At 33.3% G+C, this 18,894-nt stretch overlaps 1 protein-coding gene across 1 annotated transcript in view; it reads right to left on the reverse strand.

The window, feature by feature from the left end:
- LOC112051348 (homeobox protein B-H1-like) overlaps positions 1–15,429 on the reverse strand; it is a 51,440-nt gene extending 36,011 nt beyond the window's left edge. Inside the window, exon 1 of the mRNA XM_024089951.2 lies at positions 14,910–15,429. Within this exon, the coding sequence (XP_023945719.2) occupies positions 14,910–15,048 (139 nt within the window). The 5' untranslated portion in view covers positions 15,049–15,429. The remainder of the gene's footprint in view (positions 1–14,909) is intronic.
- Between the last annotated feature and the right edge of the window lie 3,465 nt (positions 15,430–18,894).

Raw genomic sequence — 18,894 nt, forward strand, 5'->3', positions numbered from 1 at the left:
ATGTAAATGTGTTTATTCCTTCTTTACGCTGCGGCTACTGAAGCGATTTGGCTGTAATTTGGAATGGAAATAGATTTTACTCTGGATTAACACATAGGCTACTTTTCACCCCGCTCCTTTACGCTGCGGCTACTGAAGCGATTTGGCTGAAATATGGAATGGAAACAGATTTTGTGACATGTCCATACTTTTCATCCCGAAAAAGGCCATGGCTCCAGCGGGATTTGTGAAAAATTTTATTCCACGCGGATGAAGTCGCGGGCGTCCGCTAGTATTTAAAGTTGTTATTTTTATATTTATTAGTTTGTCTGTTTATTTGTTCTAAATTATTAAACGGATTTTCGGTTGCAGTTTAACCCTAAATTACTCTCATGGGATCAAAATACAGAGTTAAACAAAACTTCTTACTACTCTCTGAATTTCGCCGCATTTTAACATCTATCTACCCACGCAAATACTAGAAAGAAAGAAAGAGATAAAGAAAAAAGCTTTATAAGAGAATTATGCCACATAACACAATTTGTTCTATTAATCGTCAGGACAATATCCGTTATGTGTGGCATAACCCAGTAAAGGGACCCAACTCAATAATGCTACATACTCTTTAAATAAAAAGAGAACTAACTACTGAAAAGGTTTCAAAACCATCCAGTAGTATTTGCACTGTATATTATTTACACTGTAAGTAGGTACCTACTTTTAGTTAATTGTATTAATGTGAGCATGAAACAATTTAAAAACGCGTACATAAATGTTATTTACATAGATAATTAAGATAATTATTAACTTCAAATGAAATAGCTGTGGTTAGCGCTGAGATGTGCATTAGAATATCACTGGAGGTTGCTAGAAAATGTATAACATTCCATTTTTAATTTGCTGAAATTTTATAGCAGCAAGAAGGACTACAAGGAGTTTTTGATGTTTGTATATTTTTAATTTTTAATTAAAATTTAAATATAAAAATTGAATTTAAAAAAAAAGGAGGTTATGGAGCAACATGAAGATTTTTTTTATCACAAAAAATTACATTAATTCACGTGGGATTTGTTAAAAACTAAATCTTACGAGTACAAAGTCGCGGACGTCTGCCAGTAAAGAATAAAACAAAAGTATCTACTTATTGTTAGATATATTTCGTCTTAATATTTAATTTATTTTAATATCTAGTTTTATTACTGTAATTAAAAAGTCGTGCATTGAGATTTAAATACTCATGTGTTACCGTTTACCTTAATCCGGTACTCGCTATGGGCTAATTAACTGACGCGTTACGTGTAGGTTTTTGTGAAGGCATTTAAGATGCGCGCGCGCAGACAATGGGCGACTGCGTTATATCATAACCGCGTAACCGACTTTCGTTCCTCTATAAATTAATTATTATCTAAAAGATTTTAATTGAAATTAAACATTATTATTATACTGTTAGTTGTTATCTATTCATAAATTCTAATTAGGTGTTTTCTTGTATAGATCTTCTACTTTTGGAAGAGTTGGTTGTAGTGGTAAAGTTCACAGACAGTGTATAAAACTAAAGGAAAATAAATTATGATCAGTTCAGTTTTAACTGTACAGATTTAGCTAATCGAAAATCAAAATCATTAGAAAAAACTGAACCGTTCGACTGCTCAGTAAAATTTAGAAAAAACTGAAAGTTTATGTACTTATGTACCAATTAAGTAGGTACGTACAGTCGAAATTTAGAAATGTGTATGTATCATGAACTTCGCAGAACCTAAAATATTTCACTTCGTATATTTCTGCGATACTACATTGCATTTGTTAACTCAATTTCAGTAAACAAAAAGTTTATTGAATTTTTTACCAAAAAATACATAGTAAGTAATCCACACTGAAAGTTTAAACCTTGGTGATGGTGTAAAGTGCATATGACCTTTGATTCGGAGGGTGTAGGTTCGTCTTAACTTTCAGTCTTCAGGCCATTTTTGAGATTAAATATCACGTGTCTCAAATGGTGAAGGAAAAACAATCTGTAGGTATACCTGAGAATTTTCTTAATGTGTGTGAATCCGCATTGGGTCAGCGTGGAGACCTAACCTTTTGAGAGGAGACTCGTGCTCAACAGTGAAACGAATATGGGATGTTAATGATGAGATAGAAGTTTCACATTAGCTTGTTTACATAAGATGTTACATCTTTAAAAATAAAGAAGAGTGTTTACAATCTTTTCCGTAATTAGTGATTGCATCCACTTAATAATTATTGTAAAACAATACTAGAACACGGTGCACGATTTTTACCACGATAGCAATTAGAAAATCTACGTAATTATGTGTTTACGTAAACAGATTACAATACAATTTCTTTAATTGTTTTAATGACTATCACTTATGTTGACTACAAACAAATACAAATCTAAAACAAAGTCTACGAATCTAATATTTAATATTTATGCTTTGTTTTCGTTTCACCAATCTCGGTATCCATGGCTAATCAAATCTTACCAAGTTCAAATTGGATCATCTTTCATCACATCTCTTCTGTAAATTTATTGTATTTTAAAGTAAATATTTTTAACTTCCACGCACTGAAAGACCACTTGATCAACTGTTCTTAGCTTGCTTGGGAAAATTGGGACAGGGAAATCCGATTCTTATAAAATTTAAATTGGAATAAAAATACACAATTTTCTTTGATTCAGCTTACTTAATAATGATGATAGAAAGAATTTATATCATCACTATTAAGTGTTTAAAAGTCACTATTCTAGACCCCGAAATATTATTTGGGGTTTTTAAAAATTTTCAATTTCATGAAATCAAATTGAAATATTAAATTGATTACCGCCATGAGGAATGTTGAGTCAACTGTTATATTTCCGACAGTCGTATCAGTCAATCGTCTTATTTTATACCAAAAAGCTTCGACCAAAACCGTAAGAAGCTTTCGCTTGACTGTTATATGAAGGGTCGAATATAGTAGGTAGGCTTGAGCCGGCGCTTATTGGAAGGAGGTTCCTCAATCTGGAGCCCTGACCAGCGGATATTTTTGTATAAATTTTTAATAGTGTTTCGTATTATATAGGTTATAAATATTTTAAAAAATAAAAAAAGGATAACTAAGTAAATGATTGAGAGGAATAGGTATATACCTAATATACGTATTAAATTAAACAAAATGTAATTAAATCTAAAATCAAAGGCTTTGTCAATTGTGGACATCCCCTGACTCATATTTACGTAATGTATCGTATAATACTTGTGAGGACACTCCAACTTGGCTCCGACTTTTGGAATTCCTATTGAGATGAAATAGCACGGAAAATTATGAATTTTCCGTTACTTTTAGAGGATCCACTCATGTGAATATTTAGATTTCAGGGATATTACACGGCAGCTTCACTCTTATTTGACTTTAATATTTATTTTTTTATATTCCGAAATAGATATAAGTATTTAAAAGCATGATATGCTTAAAGTATTTTAGCAAAAGATAAAACATACTAAATCATAATAGAAAATATTATTATCATCATATCTTTTACTTCTTTGTATAAATACATGTTAATATTTTCTTCATACCTATATATGTTTTCAACACGTCGCCCCTAAGGTTTGTATTAGTAAGGTTTTTTTAATACTTATTAGAAGAATATACATAGATAAAATATTTTGTTATTTTTCGATTCATGCTGCAACTTAGAGTGAAATTCATGTATTTTTCAGAAAAATGCCGTTAAATAAAGCGTCCACGCTTCGTTAACTTAACCTAAACCTGTTAAAATAACATATCCGATTAAAAAATTCGATGATTAGCGGTAAAAACAGACAAGTATAAAAAACATATGTACCTATTAATCAAGGTCAAATATTACAGTGTTTGCGCCAAATTCCATGCGAATCCATTCAACTTCTTTGGCATAATAGATGAGCAACAGAAATTGAAGTACCTATACTATCCATACATTCTTTCTTTACTTACTTACTATCCATACAAACTTTCACATTTATAATATAAGTAAGTTTCATTAAAAGCAGTGGCCTGACAATTCCGACATTAGTACGACAAAATCAAACTGTAAATAATCCCTATCGAAAAAAAAAACTCTAATCACAAAGGTCTTAAGACGGACCTTTATATTTTTAATCGAACTCAATTTCACAGCTCACATCGCCTGTCAAAAGCGACACAAAGCCGCGAATAGCAGCCGTATTATGTGAGAACTCAAACTGGGCCTATTTATTTCAATAATCTATTTATTGTCACAACTAAAAAGTTTTGATTTTATCACTTGGCGCGATGAAAGAATTGTCACCTCTCGCTTATCGAGATGCCAAAAGTCACGAAGTTATCCGTGGGGCCAATTTAATCTCTACTGCTTTGATTATACAGTTCGTTTTACGTCAAACTGATTCGCTGGTAAACAAGGTATGCTAAGCAGCTTAGCGATGGTGCGCTTGAGGTTACGTTTGACGTTTCAAGTAACGAACCAGTGGCTTCGTAACAGTAGGTACAGTTCGGGACAAAAGTGTTTTGAATTGCAAAATACGTAATCACCATAATGTTTAACTACTACACAAAGTCGTTCGAGTAATATTTATGTTCACTTATAATTTAAAACTTAATTTGTAAATATGCTAATGCCGTAGAATAAAAAATAGGTTTAGGTTTAGGTATTTATAAATACTTAATATCTTACATGCTAAATGTAAATGTGGATGTGGGTTTATATTATTTAAAAAATGAGATTTAGTTACATAGAAAGCAAAATCTTTTATAAAAGTTTTAAATAAATCAGCATACATAGCGGTAAATTCAAAGTACATAATTGTTTGTTAGAAAAATAGGTTTTACTAAGTAATCGAAGTAATTGTGCGACCGCGACTGCTAATGGCCGGGGATTAATTACTTTTATTAAATGTCAGTAGGGTTTTCATATTATGAACGCTAATTGCTATAAACGTTGTATTTTTCACATTCTCGGTAAATGGGTTTTTTTAATTACAAACGCGAGAAGCTTTGTAATGTTTACAGTTGTACGCGGACGTTTTAATTGCGCCGAGCGGAGGTTGTGTACAGTAATTGACAGGTTAAAATCATTAGTCAAGGCATATAGTCGAAAAGATTGAATTTATTAACAATATGCAGTCCGTAGTCACTACAATCATTACTAATATTATTTGTTTTATATTTTGGAATTGGATTACTTTGTTTTTTTACACAATTTTTTATCGAGACAAAAGTGTTATAGTAATTAGGACTTTATTTGGTTTTTAAAAGATTTTTATCATCAGCCAGGCAAGCATGTATAAAAAATATGTACCTAATAATTTTACAGCAGTACCTACTTGAAATATTAATTCTTCAGATTTCTTTATTGTATATAGAAATAACTAGTAGGATTTACTGATAGAAAATATGTTTATTATATTCTAGAATCTAGAAGAAATTGTCTATTATTATTTACAGCAGATACCTCGCGCTCAACAAAGAAAAGGCTAACAACTATTTGACTATACCTACATTTAAATCAGTTTTTGAATTTATAAATTAAGTCAATAGTGTAATCAAAAATATCTGTAGGTACTGAAATAGCGACATTTTCCTTGTATGCTTCATACATATTTATTTACACTAATTATTTTTTAAAATGGTAAATAAATGTCTCTATTATTACGTATTTTATTAATATGTATTTATTATATTCATTAATGCAAATACATTTTGTGCATTAGTTATGTATATTCAAAATTTAAATTATAAGACTTTATTTTGCGACGATACTGCGAACTGTGCCTGCCACGTTGAACATTCACGAATTAGGTGAGCTATTTAAACTTTAAAAAGCGAACTTAACTTGACATTTGACAAAAAGCTGATTATGACGTCATTTTTTTCCCGCTCAACGGAGAGCCCTTTCAGGCAGGATTAATTTGGTCCGTTTTATAAGGGCTTACTTATCTCGGGACGGCGTACGAACGGGTTTATTTATCGTAGCCATTATAAGTTTTATTATTTAATTTATTTAACGCTTCGAGTTTATCGGCTTGTCTATTAAATCGTCGACGGGATAATGCGATTGAAACTTAAACATTCACTCGAGATATTTTGAGAGTTACTTTTAAATTACTAAAGCTTTTACACGTTGATAGTAGCTCGGTTAATTTATGGGCTTGTTGTATTAATTGTATGATTTATTAAATGTTCTATTTAGGGATATTGATCCTGTGGATTGCTTGCACTGCAGAATAGCTTAAAATTTTACAGTGCACAAGTGTTTCATATACATTGGTGCACTCTATACGCATTATCTTAATAATAATAAGATTATGTGGAAATATAACAAGAAGAATATTTATTAGATGAAGGACTGGCAGTTTTACGTTACGTATTAGGCGGATATTCTCATCTATACCTACTAATTTTATAAAGCTAAAGAGTGTGTTTGTTTGATTGTATGAACGCGCTAATCTCAGGAACTACTGGTCCGATTTGAAAAATTCTTTTAGTGTTAGATAGCCCATTTATCGAGGAAGGTTATAGGCTATATATTATCCCCGTATTCCTACAGGAACGGGAACCACGCGGGTAAAACCGCGCGGCGTCAGCTAATATTTCATATACTAATGATTGACAGAACACATATGTGGGCCTGTAGCCATGTGGTACGTCGATTATCTTTCTATAAACGCTAACGCTTTGAAAAATAAAAAAATATGGGAATGACATACAGTCACGTGATCAAGATGTCGATCATATCTATCATTCCCGTACATTTTGTTAGTTTTCGAAGCGTTAGCGTTCGTAGAAAGAGAATCGACGTGCCACATGGCTAGAGGCACAGTATAGATACCTTCACAAGCAGAAAGCTATCCCTTATTTATACCTAGTTACTATTTTTGCTTGCACTTAACTACAATCAAGCCAGTTAATAAGGCATTGATTAGGTCCAGATTCAAGCTCGATTGAAGATGCTTCTTAACTCGAAGGTGCACAAATGAAATGTAGTACGAAACACTGACACCAAGCACTACAATAGCACTGCCATGTGTGACAATTTTAATTATTTTTCCTAAATATGTATTTTTCTTACTTTATTTTTTCTCCTACAATGCCGTAAGCCTAAAGTATAAGCCTTCTGTAATTTCTTTGGTGACGTGCTTTACAGGTACAATTTTTGGACATATTTTATTATTCTTTACAAGTTAGCCCTTGACTACAATCCCATCTGATGGAATGTGATGATGCAGTCTATGATGGAAGCGGGCTAACTTGTTAGGAGGAGGATGAAAATCCACATCCCTTTCCTTTCGGTTTCTACACGACATCGTACCGGATGTCGCTAGGGTGGTAACTAGCCACGGCCACCAGCCAGACCTGGACCAATTAAGAAAATCTCAATCGGTCCAACCGGGAATCGAACCCAGGGCCTCCGTTTTGTAAATCCATCGCGCATACCACTGCGCCACGGAGGCCGTCGGAGGACATTGTGTGCGTGCTTTATAATGACAGCTGAAAGTGACTTGTGGTGTTTTCTGTATTCTGAGCTTGCAGAGATAACCATGGCATCCGCCGATCGACATCTGAAAGTCAACCAACAACTAATCCAAAATGTCGCTCATGGTATTTTCAAGCCAGAATATCAAACTTCTTTTCTGAGACATTAACACGATGCTTCCTGTAAGTTAAAAATTGAGACACAAGGTAATTGTATGAATAATGGAACTAAAAGCCTAATTAACATATTCAAAATCTCTTTAAAACAAGCTTTTAATAGATACATTGATGACCTACCAGCTCCGTTATCTGATAGTGCGATAGAACGATAGATACAATATTGTAATGTCATCTAGTTTTTACACGTGTATTCAATTTGAGACAATAAAGGAAACTGATTAAAAAATGTATTTAAGCTAAATAGAAATAACATTAATTTGATCAAAAAAAAATAACAATTAAAAAATTATTCTGACAAAAATATTCCGTTAAAATAAGAAATATAAATTAACTTTTCCTCCAACAGCAGATTATATGAAATATAAGAATATATTATAATAGTTATCAGCCAATTTTAAATTTTAGGTAGGTACATGTCATGGACTGGTTTCAAAACCACACCCTCCAAAATCGGAGGCATAGGTCGTATCTACTGGGCTATCACAGTTCTTTTAAAATAATAACACATATAAAGATGCATACAATTTGTATGGGTCTTTATAAGGATAAAGAGGCATCTCTTTTCGGTTGGTCTAACTTTATATTCAAACCGTCCATGATGATAAATAATCACTTTGACCAAAATTGCTAAGCTATTTGAAATAGAAGAATGTCCAAGACTTTTAGGTTGTAAAATCAACGCTATCACAGTTTGAATTTTATAAAGTTGTGAAATTAACTACAAAATGTGGTCACCATTCCAGCACCAATGTGGTGCCCTAATTTCATTTGTGCATTTTTAATGTTTGATTAATTTGGTTGACAAAAAAAGATTTCTTGAAGCAGAAAATCTATAATTGCAAAATAAAAGTCACTATTTATTAGACAATAATCTTTAAAAAAATGCTAAACATAAAGCTTGTAAAGTTAATTCTAGATAAGGATCGTTTGTCTCAGATACTATAATTAGTTCCCAGCTCGGTAAAATTAAAAATTAATGAGATATTCTAACACCGTGAATAAGATTACACGGAGTCTGTTTTAATTAATGAAAATCTTACGCTATGTTCGTTTTACATACAGTCGTAATTGTAATAATAGGCGATAAATATTATTTCTAAGTATCCCATTTGAAATAAACATGCACAGTTACCTGCTATTCCGTTGGATTATACTAACTTTGTACAATAAAAAATGTCTATTTATAAATGCAGAGTTATTTTTGCAGCAAACTTTGCTGAAATTGTTTAATAAAGTATTTTTATTTTTTACAAACAGTTATTATTCCGCTATATAGTGCACGTGGATTTTTATTACTTGATAAAGACAAAGGAAGCTGAAGAGTTTGTTTGTTTGCTTGAACGCGCTAATCTCAGAAACTAGGGGTCCGATTTGAAAAATTCTTTCAGTGTTAAATAGTTCATTTATCGAGAAAGGTTATATACACATAAATTATACCCATATTCATACGGGAACGGGGACCACGCGGATAAAACCGCGAGGCGTCAGCTAGTGTATGATAAAGATAATAATTTGACTTGGTTATATTTCCACTAGCTGACGCCGCACAGTTTCACACGCGTGGTTCCCGTTCCTGTATGAATATGGGTATAATGTATAACCAATAGCCTTCCTCTATAAATGGGCTATATAACACTGAAAGAATTTTTCAAATCGGACGAGTAATTCCTGAGATTATTGAATCAATCAAACAAACAAACTCATCAGCTTTATAATATTAGTATAGATATGATCAGCTAATTTTGAAGACCCACTACAAAGCTGGGCCTCCATCAATATTGGGAGCATAACCAGCACACAACTACACCAATCCATCGCCGCACCGCCGCCGCAACGCGTGTACTCTTAAAGTCATCCAAACAAACAAATCAGCCGGAGGTTTTTATGTTGAAATAATCACTCCATTTGTTTAACATTTACAATCACTTATTTGATGACCGTTAACATGCTTTTTATTTATTTTCTAATTAAGGGCGGACGAAGTCACGGTAGTCCACAAGTTTAAGTATAAGAACGGATATGATGAGCTAACTCAAAGATTTTCTTAAATTATGAAGGATAAAATTTCTGGGTAAATTTATTCTAGCTAAATTCAAGGTGATGAGAGATGTCGGGAGATTTAATTTTTTTTACATTCTTCATATTAACTTAATATAAAAACATGTATAAAATTGACACAGATAATAATCATTTGGAACCCTCGTAACTTTAATTTGAAAATTTCGACTTTCGAATTAAAGATAATTATCTTTAACATCATGACTTGACGATTCAAAAGCAATTGTAAACTAAGTATGTGCTTGACTTGACTACTACTTGTTTTATATAAATTTGATTTGATCATATTTGCCGACCTTCGGAAGGTCAAGCGACGCCGGGTGCGGAGGTAACACGATCCAAAACGTTTTTGTAACAACGCTCAGCGACTCGGTGAGTGTAACAAATTTTGTGTGACATTTATTCACGGGTGTTATTTTTAATGCGACTGATACCTACGTAGTTCGGTGATCGATTGCACAATTAGTGTTTTTTTTTTAATTTCGGTCGAACATACATCATTTATTTCTCGATCGACTTTCTAAATTTTACTATCAATATTATAAGTAGATATTAAGTTTGTGATACTGCTCATGTTGAAACATTTATTTACCAAGCTTAAGGTCAAGCACTAACTTAACTGTAGGTATCTTGATTTTCTTTTTCTGTTCAGAGAAAACGTTCAAAATATACAACGACGAAAATCCCATAATTTTGTCAAAATCGTGAGTAAAATAATAAATAAATAAAAATATCTTAATCTTAATATATATATAGGTAAATGTGAAAGGTCGTTCATCACGAAATCTAGAAAACATCTTGACGTACAAAGATGAATTTTGGCAGGGAGGTCGTTTATAGATAGCAGAGGTCCACTACGAACGAATTTTGTAAGAAGGCTGGATTAAGGAAGTCTAAGGGCGAACAAAGTCGCGCGCGTCCGCTAGTTAAATATACGTCCAATACACACATCACTATCTAGCTCCAAAGTAAGCTTTGTAGGTGGTACAGTTCGTTTCATGAAAGATGGTGCGGGTGACAGTTCGTTTCACTCTTGCCGCCGCCGCGATTGAATAGCACGTATTATGAACACTATAAAACACTATAAAATAGCTGATTCATCAGATCTGCAGAGTTATTATGTATGTTAGTGTACCATTAAAATAATCAGTCACTACATCGTTTTTCATCATATTTTCATTTTTGCAACCATCTAACTTTGTTTTTATAAGGACTTTATTTAATTATCCTCATTTAACGTAAAGTTACATTAGTATAGTAGCTAGGCATTAGCAAGTAGCAACGTTATTTTAACAATAAACCGGTATTTACTTAATTTCGTTGAAATATTCATGTTACATGAAATATTCATGTCGTTAAAACAAAAAATCACTGTCATTGGATGTAAAATGGCGTAGTCAAGATTATTTCGTAGAAATAACTATGTTACACGACAACAAAAACGAAAATACGATGAAAAACGTAATGACTCATTATTTGAATGGTACACCGAGATATGTAATAGGTACGGCCGCAGGTCATCATAATACATATAAAAAATACATGAAAAAGTTATATAGGTAGATACTACACGAAAAAAAAATTATAATAAATATTTATATAGGCTGTATTACTTAGCGAATTGGTATGTACCAACTAACGATTGAGTTAAAATTTTAACTTAGTACATTCACCTAGCAACGTGCATTGCGTATATTAAAAAAAACATACATACAGCCGAACGTAGAACCTCCTCCTTTTTGGAAATCGTTACTTGAGGATACATTATGAATTTGATAACAATTTTTCCCTTATATACAACTTGATATACACATGCACCGCTTTGTTCATAAATTAATCCCTTTGTTTCCATGTAATAGGTGCTATTATGATTCTTAATGATTCGCAGTAGTAATAAACAATTGGTAATTTAATTTGCAAACAGAATAAAGTATTTAGTTTGCTAAGTTTTTTCGTGATAGATGTCGTTCAATACTATAATAGTTACTCAAGAAAGTGCCATTGTTTTCCTAATTAGTGGAACAATGACTACTTCTCTATCGCCTTATAAGGGCTGTCGCACACTCAACACTATGTCAGATAGCTTCGAATCAACGATTTTTCAAACCTATTCATAATAGCCTCCGGCTTCAGTTGATTAAACGCAACCTTATGAAAATGTCTTATTATAGTGTTATTGATTATATAAACGATAAAAAAGCTTGGTGTTGAAGTGCATACCTAACACGGTTTTGTACTTAGTTTTAGATATTTTTGTAAAATGGTGATAATCAAAAAAAAACCTTGGCTGTTCTCGAACCAAGGAGCGTTTGCAACCCTCCTAAATTTAATTTTAGGTTTTCAACTTTACTTATAACTATTAAATCATGACATAACTTGACGTTTCATAAGTAAACTAAGCTAATACTAAGCTAATAATGTAATAAATAATTTTTGAGTTTGAGTTTGATGACATTATTTTAAATAGTATCTAAGAACAATAATATAATTGCATTACATTATGACTACAATATCACCTGATGGTAAGTCATGATGCAAAGATGGAAGCGGGCTAACTTGATAGGAGGAGGATGAAAATCCACACCCCTTTCAGTGTCTACACGACCTTACCTTCTATAGCCTTCATTTTCTACAGTATTTTATGATTCCTTTTTATGATTTGATTCATTTTTAAAATGAAGTCTTAATTTCATTAATAATAAAAGGTAATGATTTACTTAATTAAATTTAAGTTACATTATTAAAAAATAATACATAAAAAATCTAAGGCTAAATCATAATAGCTATATAAATAATGCCCACGTGGAATTATGGGAAGAAAACTAGCATATCAAACGCTTTGGCATTTAGCATTTGATTTTTTGCACAAAATATGGCTTATTTTTTGCACAAAATCAGCCTTTTTGTCACCAGTCCATGCAGTAAGCCGTGGTGGAGTAATTCTACCGGTAAAAAGAAGAATGCTCTTGACTCTACCTAAAATAATATTTTACTCTCAATAAAATATTATTACCTAATTACCTAACCTTAGCTACGGACAGACGATACCTATATATACGCTCGAAATAGGTATATAATATTACCACAGCATCTCTGCAATGTTGGCCGACCCCCCACCAGGTGGACTGACGACATCAAGCGAGTCGCAGGGATTCGCTGGATGCAGGTGGCTCAGTATCGTGATGTTTGGAAGTCCATACAAAAGGCCTATGTCCTGCAGTGGACTTCCATCGGCTGATATGATGATGACGATGATGATGATCTCTACAATCTTTACCATAAACGCCTGCGTGCATCACTAAAAAACATCAGCCTTCGCTACTGCTACACACATTACAATCCCATATTCTCAAGTTAATACTGCCTATCCTAGTTAGAAACCTTGTACATTGTAAGAGAGGTCCTCATCAAACATCACTGTGGGTAGAAAATCACTGATCGCTGAATGCACAGTGTGCTGCGGCGCTAAATCTAAAATCGCGTGACTCGCGGGCGACGCCGCTCGCCGCGCTATCAACAATTACGCCCGTTTTAATATCAAATAATTAGAATATTCAACTAATCGTTCTGTAAGAATAACTAATAAATGTGTCTAGGACACTTTGCTATTAGACCACGCGAATAATGCACTAAGTATTTAATGTTTTCTTGATTAACTAGGCAGGTATGTAAAGTAACTAAATATTATAAAGTTTCATTTTATTTTACAATTCATCAGCCTATTATTTTTGATTATTTATAGATTTACCTGTATAACTTTTCCAATATTAAACTAGTATACAAACAGTTGCTCTTTAAAATTATCATTCTTTACAATACAAAATGAAAAAAATTATGAATTTACTATGAATATAAAATCTATTATAATTGGATTAATTCAATTGTCACGAATAGTTTTATTAATTAATTAATTACTGTTTTATGTACCAAAGTAGCTGATGCAGCGCGGTTTCACCCTCGTGGTTATCATTTCCGTAAGAATACAGAGATAATATTATATAGCCTTTCTTGAAAAATATGCTATCTAGCATCTAGATGAAAGATTTTTTTTAATCGGACCAGTTCCTGAGATTAGCGCGATCAAGCAAACAATCAAACAAATATTAGTATGGATTAGGATGTGAATATTCACATCAAACAGTTACAATACGAATTTAATCAAGAGGAGAACCAACACAATAAAGTTAAAGAAAATTTACACTAAGGACAGTTCTAATTAATATGAATGGTAAGTACTCAGGATAGTTTAAATTCTAAAATAGTTCTAATCAGATCTTTATTTTTATGTTCAATTAATTAATTAATAGAATTACTACAAGACTTTATTTTAAAAATGTGATTATGTGTTTAAATGTTAATATATTGAGTTTGACTTTATTTTTTAATGTTAAGAAATAAGCCAAGGTGACGTTGAACTCGTTGATGTCTTTTCTTAGACGGAAACTCTTTCACTTGAGACAAATTTTTATATTAATTATTATTATTTAAATAAATCATCTGAACATTTTTGCAGATAAGATTTTTACTACTATTTCTTAGTATTTTTTTAAATTATAATTACAAAAATGCATTCTTTTAATTCACAAATAGGTATACCGTAGCAGTTATCGTTTAATGAACACCATGGTTAATAAGCAGGTTACCTAGAGAAGGTACGAGTAAGTTTGAGTTAGCTTATCTAAACAAACTTTAGTTTTACTTAGGTAAAACTATAATAGCTCCCTATTTACTTAACCACTCAATAATTAAAGACAATATGTAAGTATAAATCTATAATAAAAGTAGCACATTTGTATAGTAATTCGAAGCTCTTATTTTAAAAGTCTAATAAGTTGTCAATGGGCTCATGAGGATACGATTCATTTATATTTTAGTTACTTTTGTTATTTTCAACAATTATGGCATAGGCAACAGGTACCTATACTTTTTTAATATTCCTTGGAAAATATGTAACGTTCTTTGATATTTTTTATTTATTTATTGACCTAATGAATTTTAATTCACTGTATAATATGTATACCTAAGTAATACTTAATCGTAATCACTATTGTAAAATAATTGATTATGGTGTAAATTAGCATACTCTCAATAGACAGTATTTTCTTCTTAGCTTCTGCTAAAATTGATACAAATATATGATTGATTGTCCCTATAAAAGATAAATCAGAATGTATGAGTGGTTACAGGGTTCTGTAAACAGCGAAGGTACTGACCGGGCGAGTCGGTGGCGGATCTGTCGGAGTCGGAGTCCCGATGCGCGCTGAGGTCCCGCGGCGCGGCGTCGAGGATGTCCGTGATCATGAACCTGGTCCGGGGCGCGCGCGGGTCCCGCTCGTCCCTCTGCACCGTCATGGCGCCGGGACCCGCCGCCGCCGCTCCTGCCGCATCCAGCGCCCGCGCGCGCCACCCGCCCACCGCCACCTCCACCTCGCTGGCCCCCAGCGCGACTGCCTGAGCTGCGTCACCGGGCCCCGCACATCACACGCTGTCGTGTCTACAGCAGGCTCAGTCTCATCACAGTACAGTTCCAAAGTTCCGACACTAGTTACTGCTCAACATCACACAATGACTGTTTGTAGTTGTACACTTTGTGTTTGTATCAGATGCACAGAACTCTAATCCATGAAAGCAGTTGTTGCACAGTTTTCCGCCGCGACGAGCCGCGAGTGCAGGCCGAGAGAGTCCGAGCGCGCAGGCGTCTGTCGCGAGATGTCGGCAACGACTGCGGGCCGGCGCGGCGGGCGGGCGCAGGCGAGGCGGGGTGGTGGGCGGGCGCTCCAGCCAACGGCGCGCCGACGCCGGCGGGGCGTGCCGAGGCCATGTTGCCGAGAGAGCCTGCCCGCGGTAATGCTCTTTTTGCCGCGGGAGAAAGCTCCGCGCGGATTTAAGCTTTTATACGTGGATAAAACGCTTTTATAGCAAAATAAAGCGTTCTCGCTGCGGGATATCGCGCTTTACGACGCGTTTTACTGAAACTTGGCGACACTATGTGCTCGTAATTGGTTCGCTTCGGCCAAATTAAGGCTAGCGTGTCGTATATGGCTATTTGTTACTGATATACGGATAAAGTTTAACTCGTTTAAATGATGTATGGGTATGTTGACATTTAGTAACTGTTTCTACTATCGTATACCGATCTACCCGTTTTAAAAGTTGAAAATGAAATTTTACTTGGCGATTCTTGAATAATTGGTAATTGTAATTTTGTTCGAAATTGAAAGAAAGACACTTACTTAGATATAACTTTCTTAGATTTTAATTACGTTTTGTAAACCTAATACAATATTGCTTGATAAAATAAAAAAAAATACTTCAAACCCAGTGGTAAAGTCACAACAAACAGACAAGACTTAAAAGGCCCATCCTTGGCCCTGGCCTACCCTAGCCCCCCGGCAATTTACTTATAGGTAGGTACATAAAGAAAATCTTGATAGGTAATTCTACTTTAATAAGGAAATCATTACTTAATCAAAAAAAAGTTTGCTACAACGTTTTACGACATTTTTAATTAATCTTTATTTTGTCCAACGGGGAAAAAAAAATAATACAGCTTCAAATGTTACTTCTACGCTTTTCTACACCGGTGAACTTTTTGAGCAAGAAGAGTAATAAAAAATTGTAGGTACCTTTTTAAGAAACATACTTTTATCAAGACAAATATTTAACCAGTTATTTGTTTATAGATCAAATTATCATCTCTATATACTTTTATACGGAAATATAGGTACCTGGGTTAACAGGGCCGACGTTGTTTTGACATTCCCTTTTCATTAAGTGCATGAAAATTAAAATGATTATGAAAGTATCCTTAACAAAGTATATCTTCAAATCTATGACTACGGAATTATACTTAACAAACTATATTAAGGAAGAGCGAGACCTTCTGACACAGGTTTTAACTTAAAAGAAGGTCTCAGCCACATCAGAGACTGTAAACTATAAAAAAAAAAATAATAAATTTTCATTTTTTTTTTATTTCTTTTTATCTATATTTTAAATGAGTTTTGCAAATATTACTTTATTAAAACTAAACGTAGATATACTTTACTAGGTGTAAAGTTCTTTACCATAGCGACAATGACTACCTACCTACTGGATTACATAAAAAGTGGCATAAAGTGCCTACATAGTGCAATTTGTATCTCTTACGTCACAGATGAGTGAGCTCAAGTAGTCGTTAATACCTAGCTCATTTCCATATCAGGTAGGTATAGATAGTATAGATACCACTTTAAACTTACACTATTTTTTATTTATTTGAAGAACTAGAAGAATATAAGAAAAATACTATATAGAGTACAACCACACCTGATGGTAAGTGATGATGTAATCTAAGATGGAAGCGGGCTAACTTGTTAGACAGCGCACCGGCACGCTAAATCGCTTGGCGGTACGTCTTTGTCGGAAAGGTGGTAACTAGCCACGGCCGAAGCCTCCCACCAGCAAGACCTGAACCATTTAAGAAAACCGCAATAGGCCCAGTCGGGGTTCGAACCCAGGATCTCCGTCATGTAAATCCACTGTACTGTACAGACTGTAATTAGAATAAGAAGGTAATTTTGAACAAGCAGTTAGTTTACATGTCTATGTAAATATTAAATAAGCAGGTACCAATAAAATAAGGCTTTTTTTCTTTAAAATAAGAAAAAAAAGTATTTTTTGAAACATTGAAAACTTTTTCATAATCGTATATTAATCGTCTATATCTATCTACCTAAGGGATTTTTTTCTTTCAAATAAAAAAAAAGTAATTTTTGAAACATTGAAAACCTTCTCATAAACGTATATTAATCGTCTAAATCTATGGGGCTTTTTTTTTCTTTTAAATAAGAAAAAAAAAGTAATTTTTGAAGCGCGACACTGGAATTAATCGTTTACCTATATCCAGTTTCCGCTAGATATATTACATAATAAAAGGTTCTTTATTTCTCTTAGAGTTAAACAAAATAAAAACAACACTGTTCTAATATGGGGGTAATCAGAATTTTCCATTTCACGCTCGCGTAGGCCTTTAATCGTATATTTAATTGCGAAACATTTCTTGCCACACCATATAAAATGTAATACGTAGAAGATATTATACGTATAAGGATATTTACGAAGAATATAACTACACCTACTTAGGTACCTAGTCTATATTATAAAATGAATTTCTCCACTCCGTCTGTCTGTCTATTCACAGTATACTCCATCGATATAAATCGTTAGATGGGCCCCTCCATATTAAAGAACGCACAATGTTATGTCATTCAAAGACGTGCACGCACATCTTGACTTAGTATGCAACAAGCGCATGCTGTGACTTAAAAAATATTTTACTGTTTTTTTCTTGTTTAATCCCTTAATTATGCCTTCGTGATCATTTTGGAAGTGTAAAAACACAACCCGCAACACGAATATAATGAGAAAGTTGTTACTTTCATTCGTAAATATTTGCGAAAACAATGACAATTCTGCGACGCTTCGGGGCCCATCTAACGATCTACTATCGATGGTATACTCAATGAATACTAAACTGATTTTATGCAGTTTTCACCAACAGATAGATTAATTTATGAGGATCCATGTTTTACCTATAGGTATTATTTGTCAAGATTTTGCGTAAATTTACAGAAATATAACGTAATAGTTGTTGCAAGCGTAAAAACAGTCAATACGCCTGGGAGCATTAATCGAAAGCTCTGCCTAATCCTTTCAAGAAACAACAAAAACATTCATGGAATATAGCTGTACATTTATACTTCGAGATCTACAAAAAATCTACGATATATATATCTTTAAAGTACAACTTACTAGGTAGGTAGGTATATCCATTTTATCTTAAAAAATATGGTCTTGTGGCGAAAGTTGGAATATTGTCGAAGGTAACAACAAAGAAAAGGAAATTCATACCGCGTTATATGATTTCTAATTAATATGTATAGATTTTTAAAAGGTAACCCGACGGAAAGCGGCTTGTATGGACTCTTCGCCGCTGGTAGGTCGTACGTGACCATATTTTTAGTGGCCTAAAATAATTGTCATTTTATTTATGACCAAGTTAATTTATTTTTTAGCTTTAGTTGCAGATTAACGATAATGTCAAATCTTTGTAGATTTCCTAGGAATGTACCATTTGTAAATTTTGCTTTTTTTGGTTAATAAATAAAGTACTCAAATCTATTACACTAATATATTAATATTATAAAGGCGATAGTT

The sequence above is a fragment of the Bicyclus anynana genome, chromosome 4 (genome assembly GCF_947172395.1).
Source record: "Bicyclus anynana chromosome 4, ilBicAnyn1.1, whole genome shotgun sequence".
NCBI lineage: Eukaryota > Metazoa > Arthropoda > Insecta > Lepidoptera > Nymphalidae > Bicyclus > Bicyclus anynana.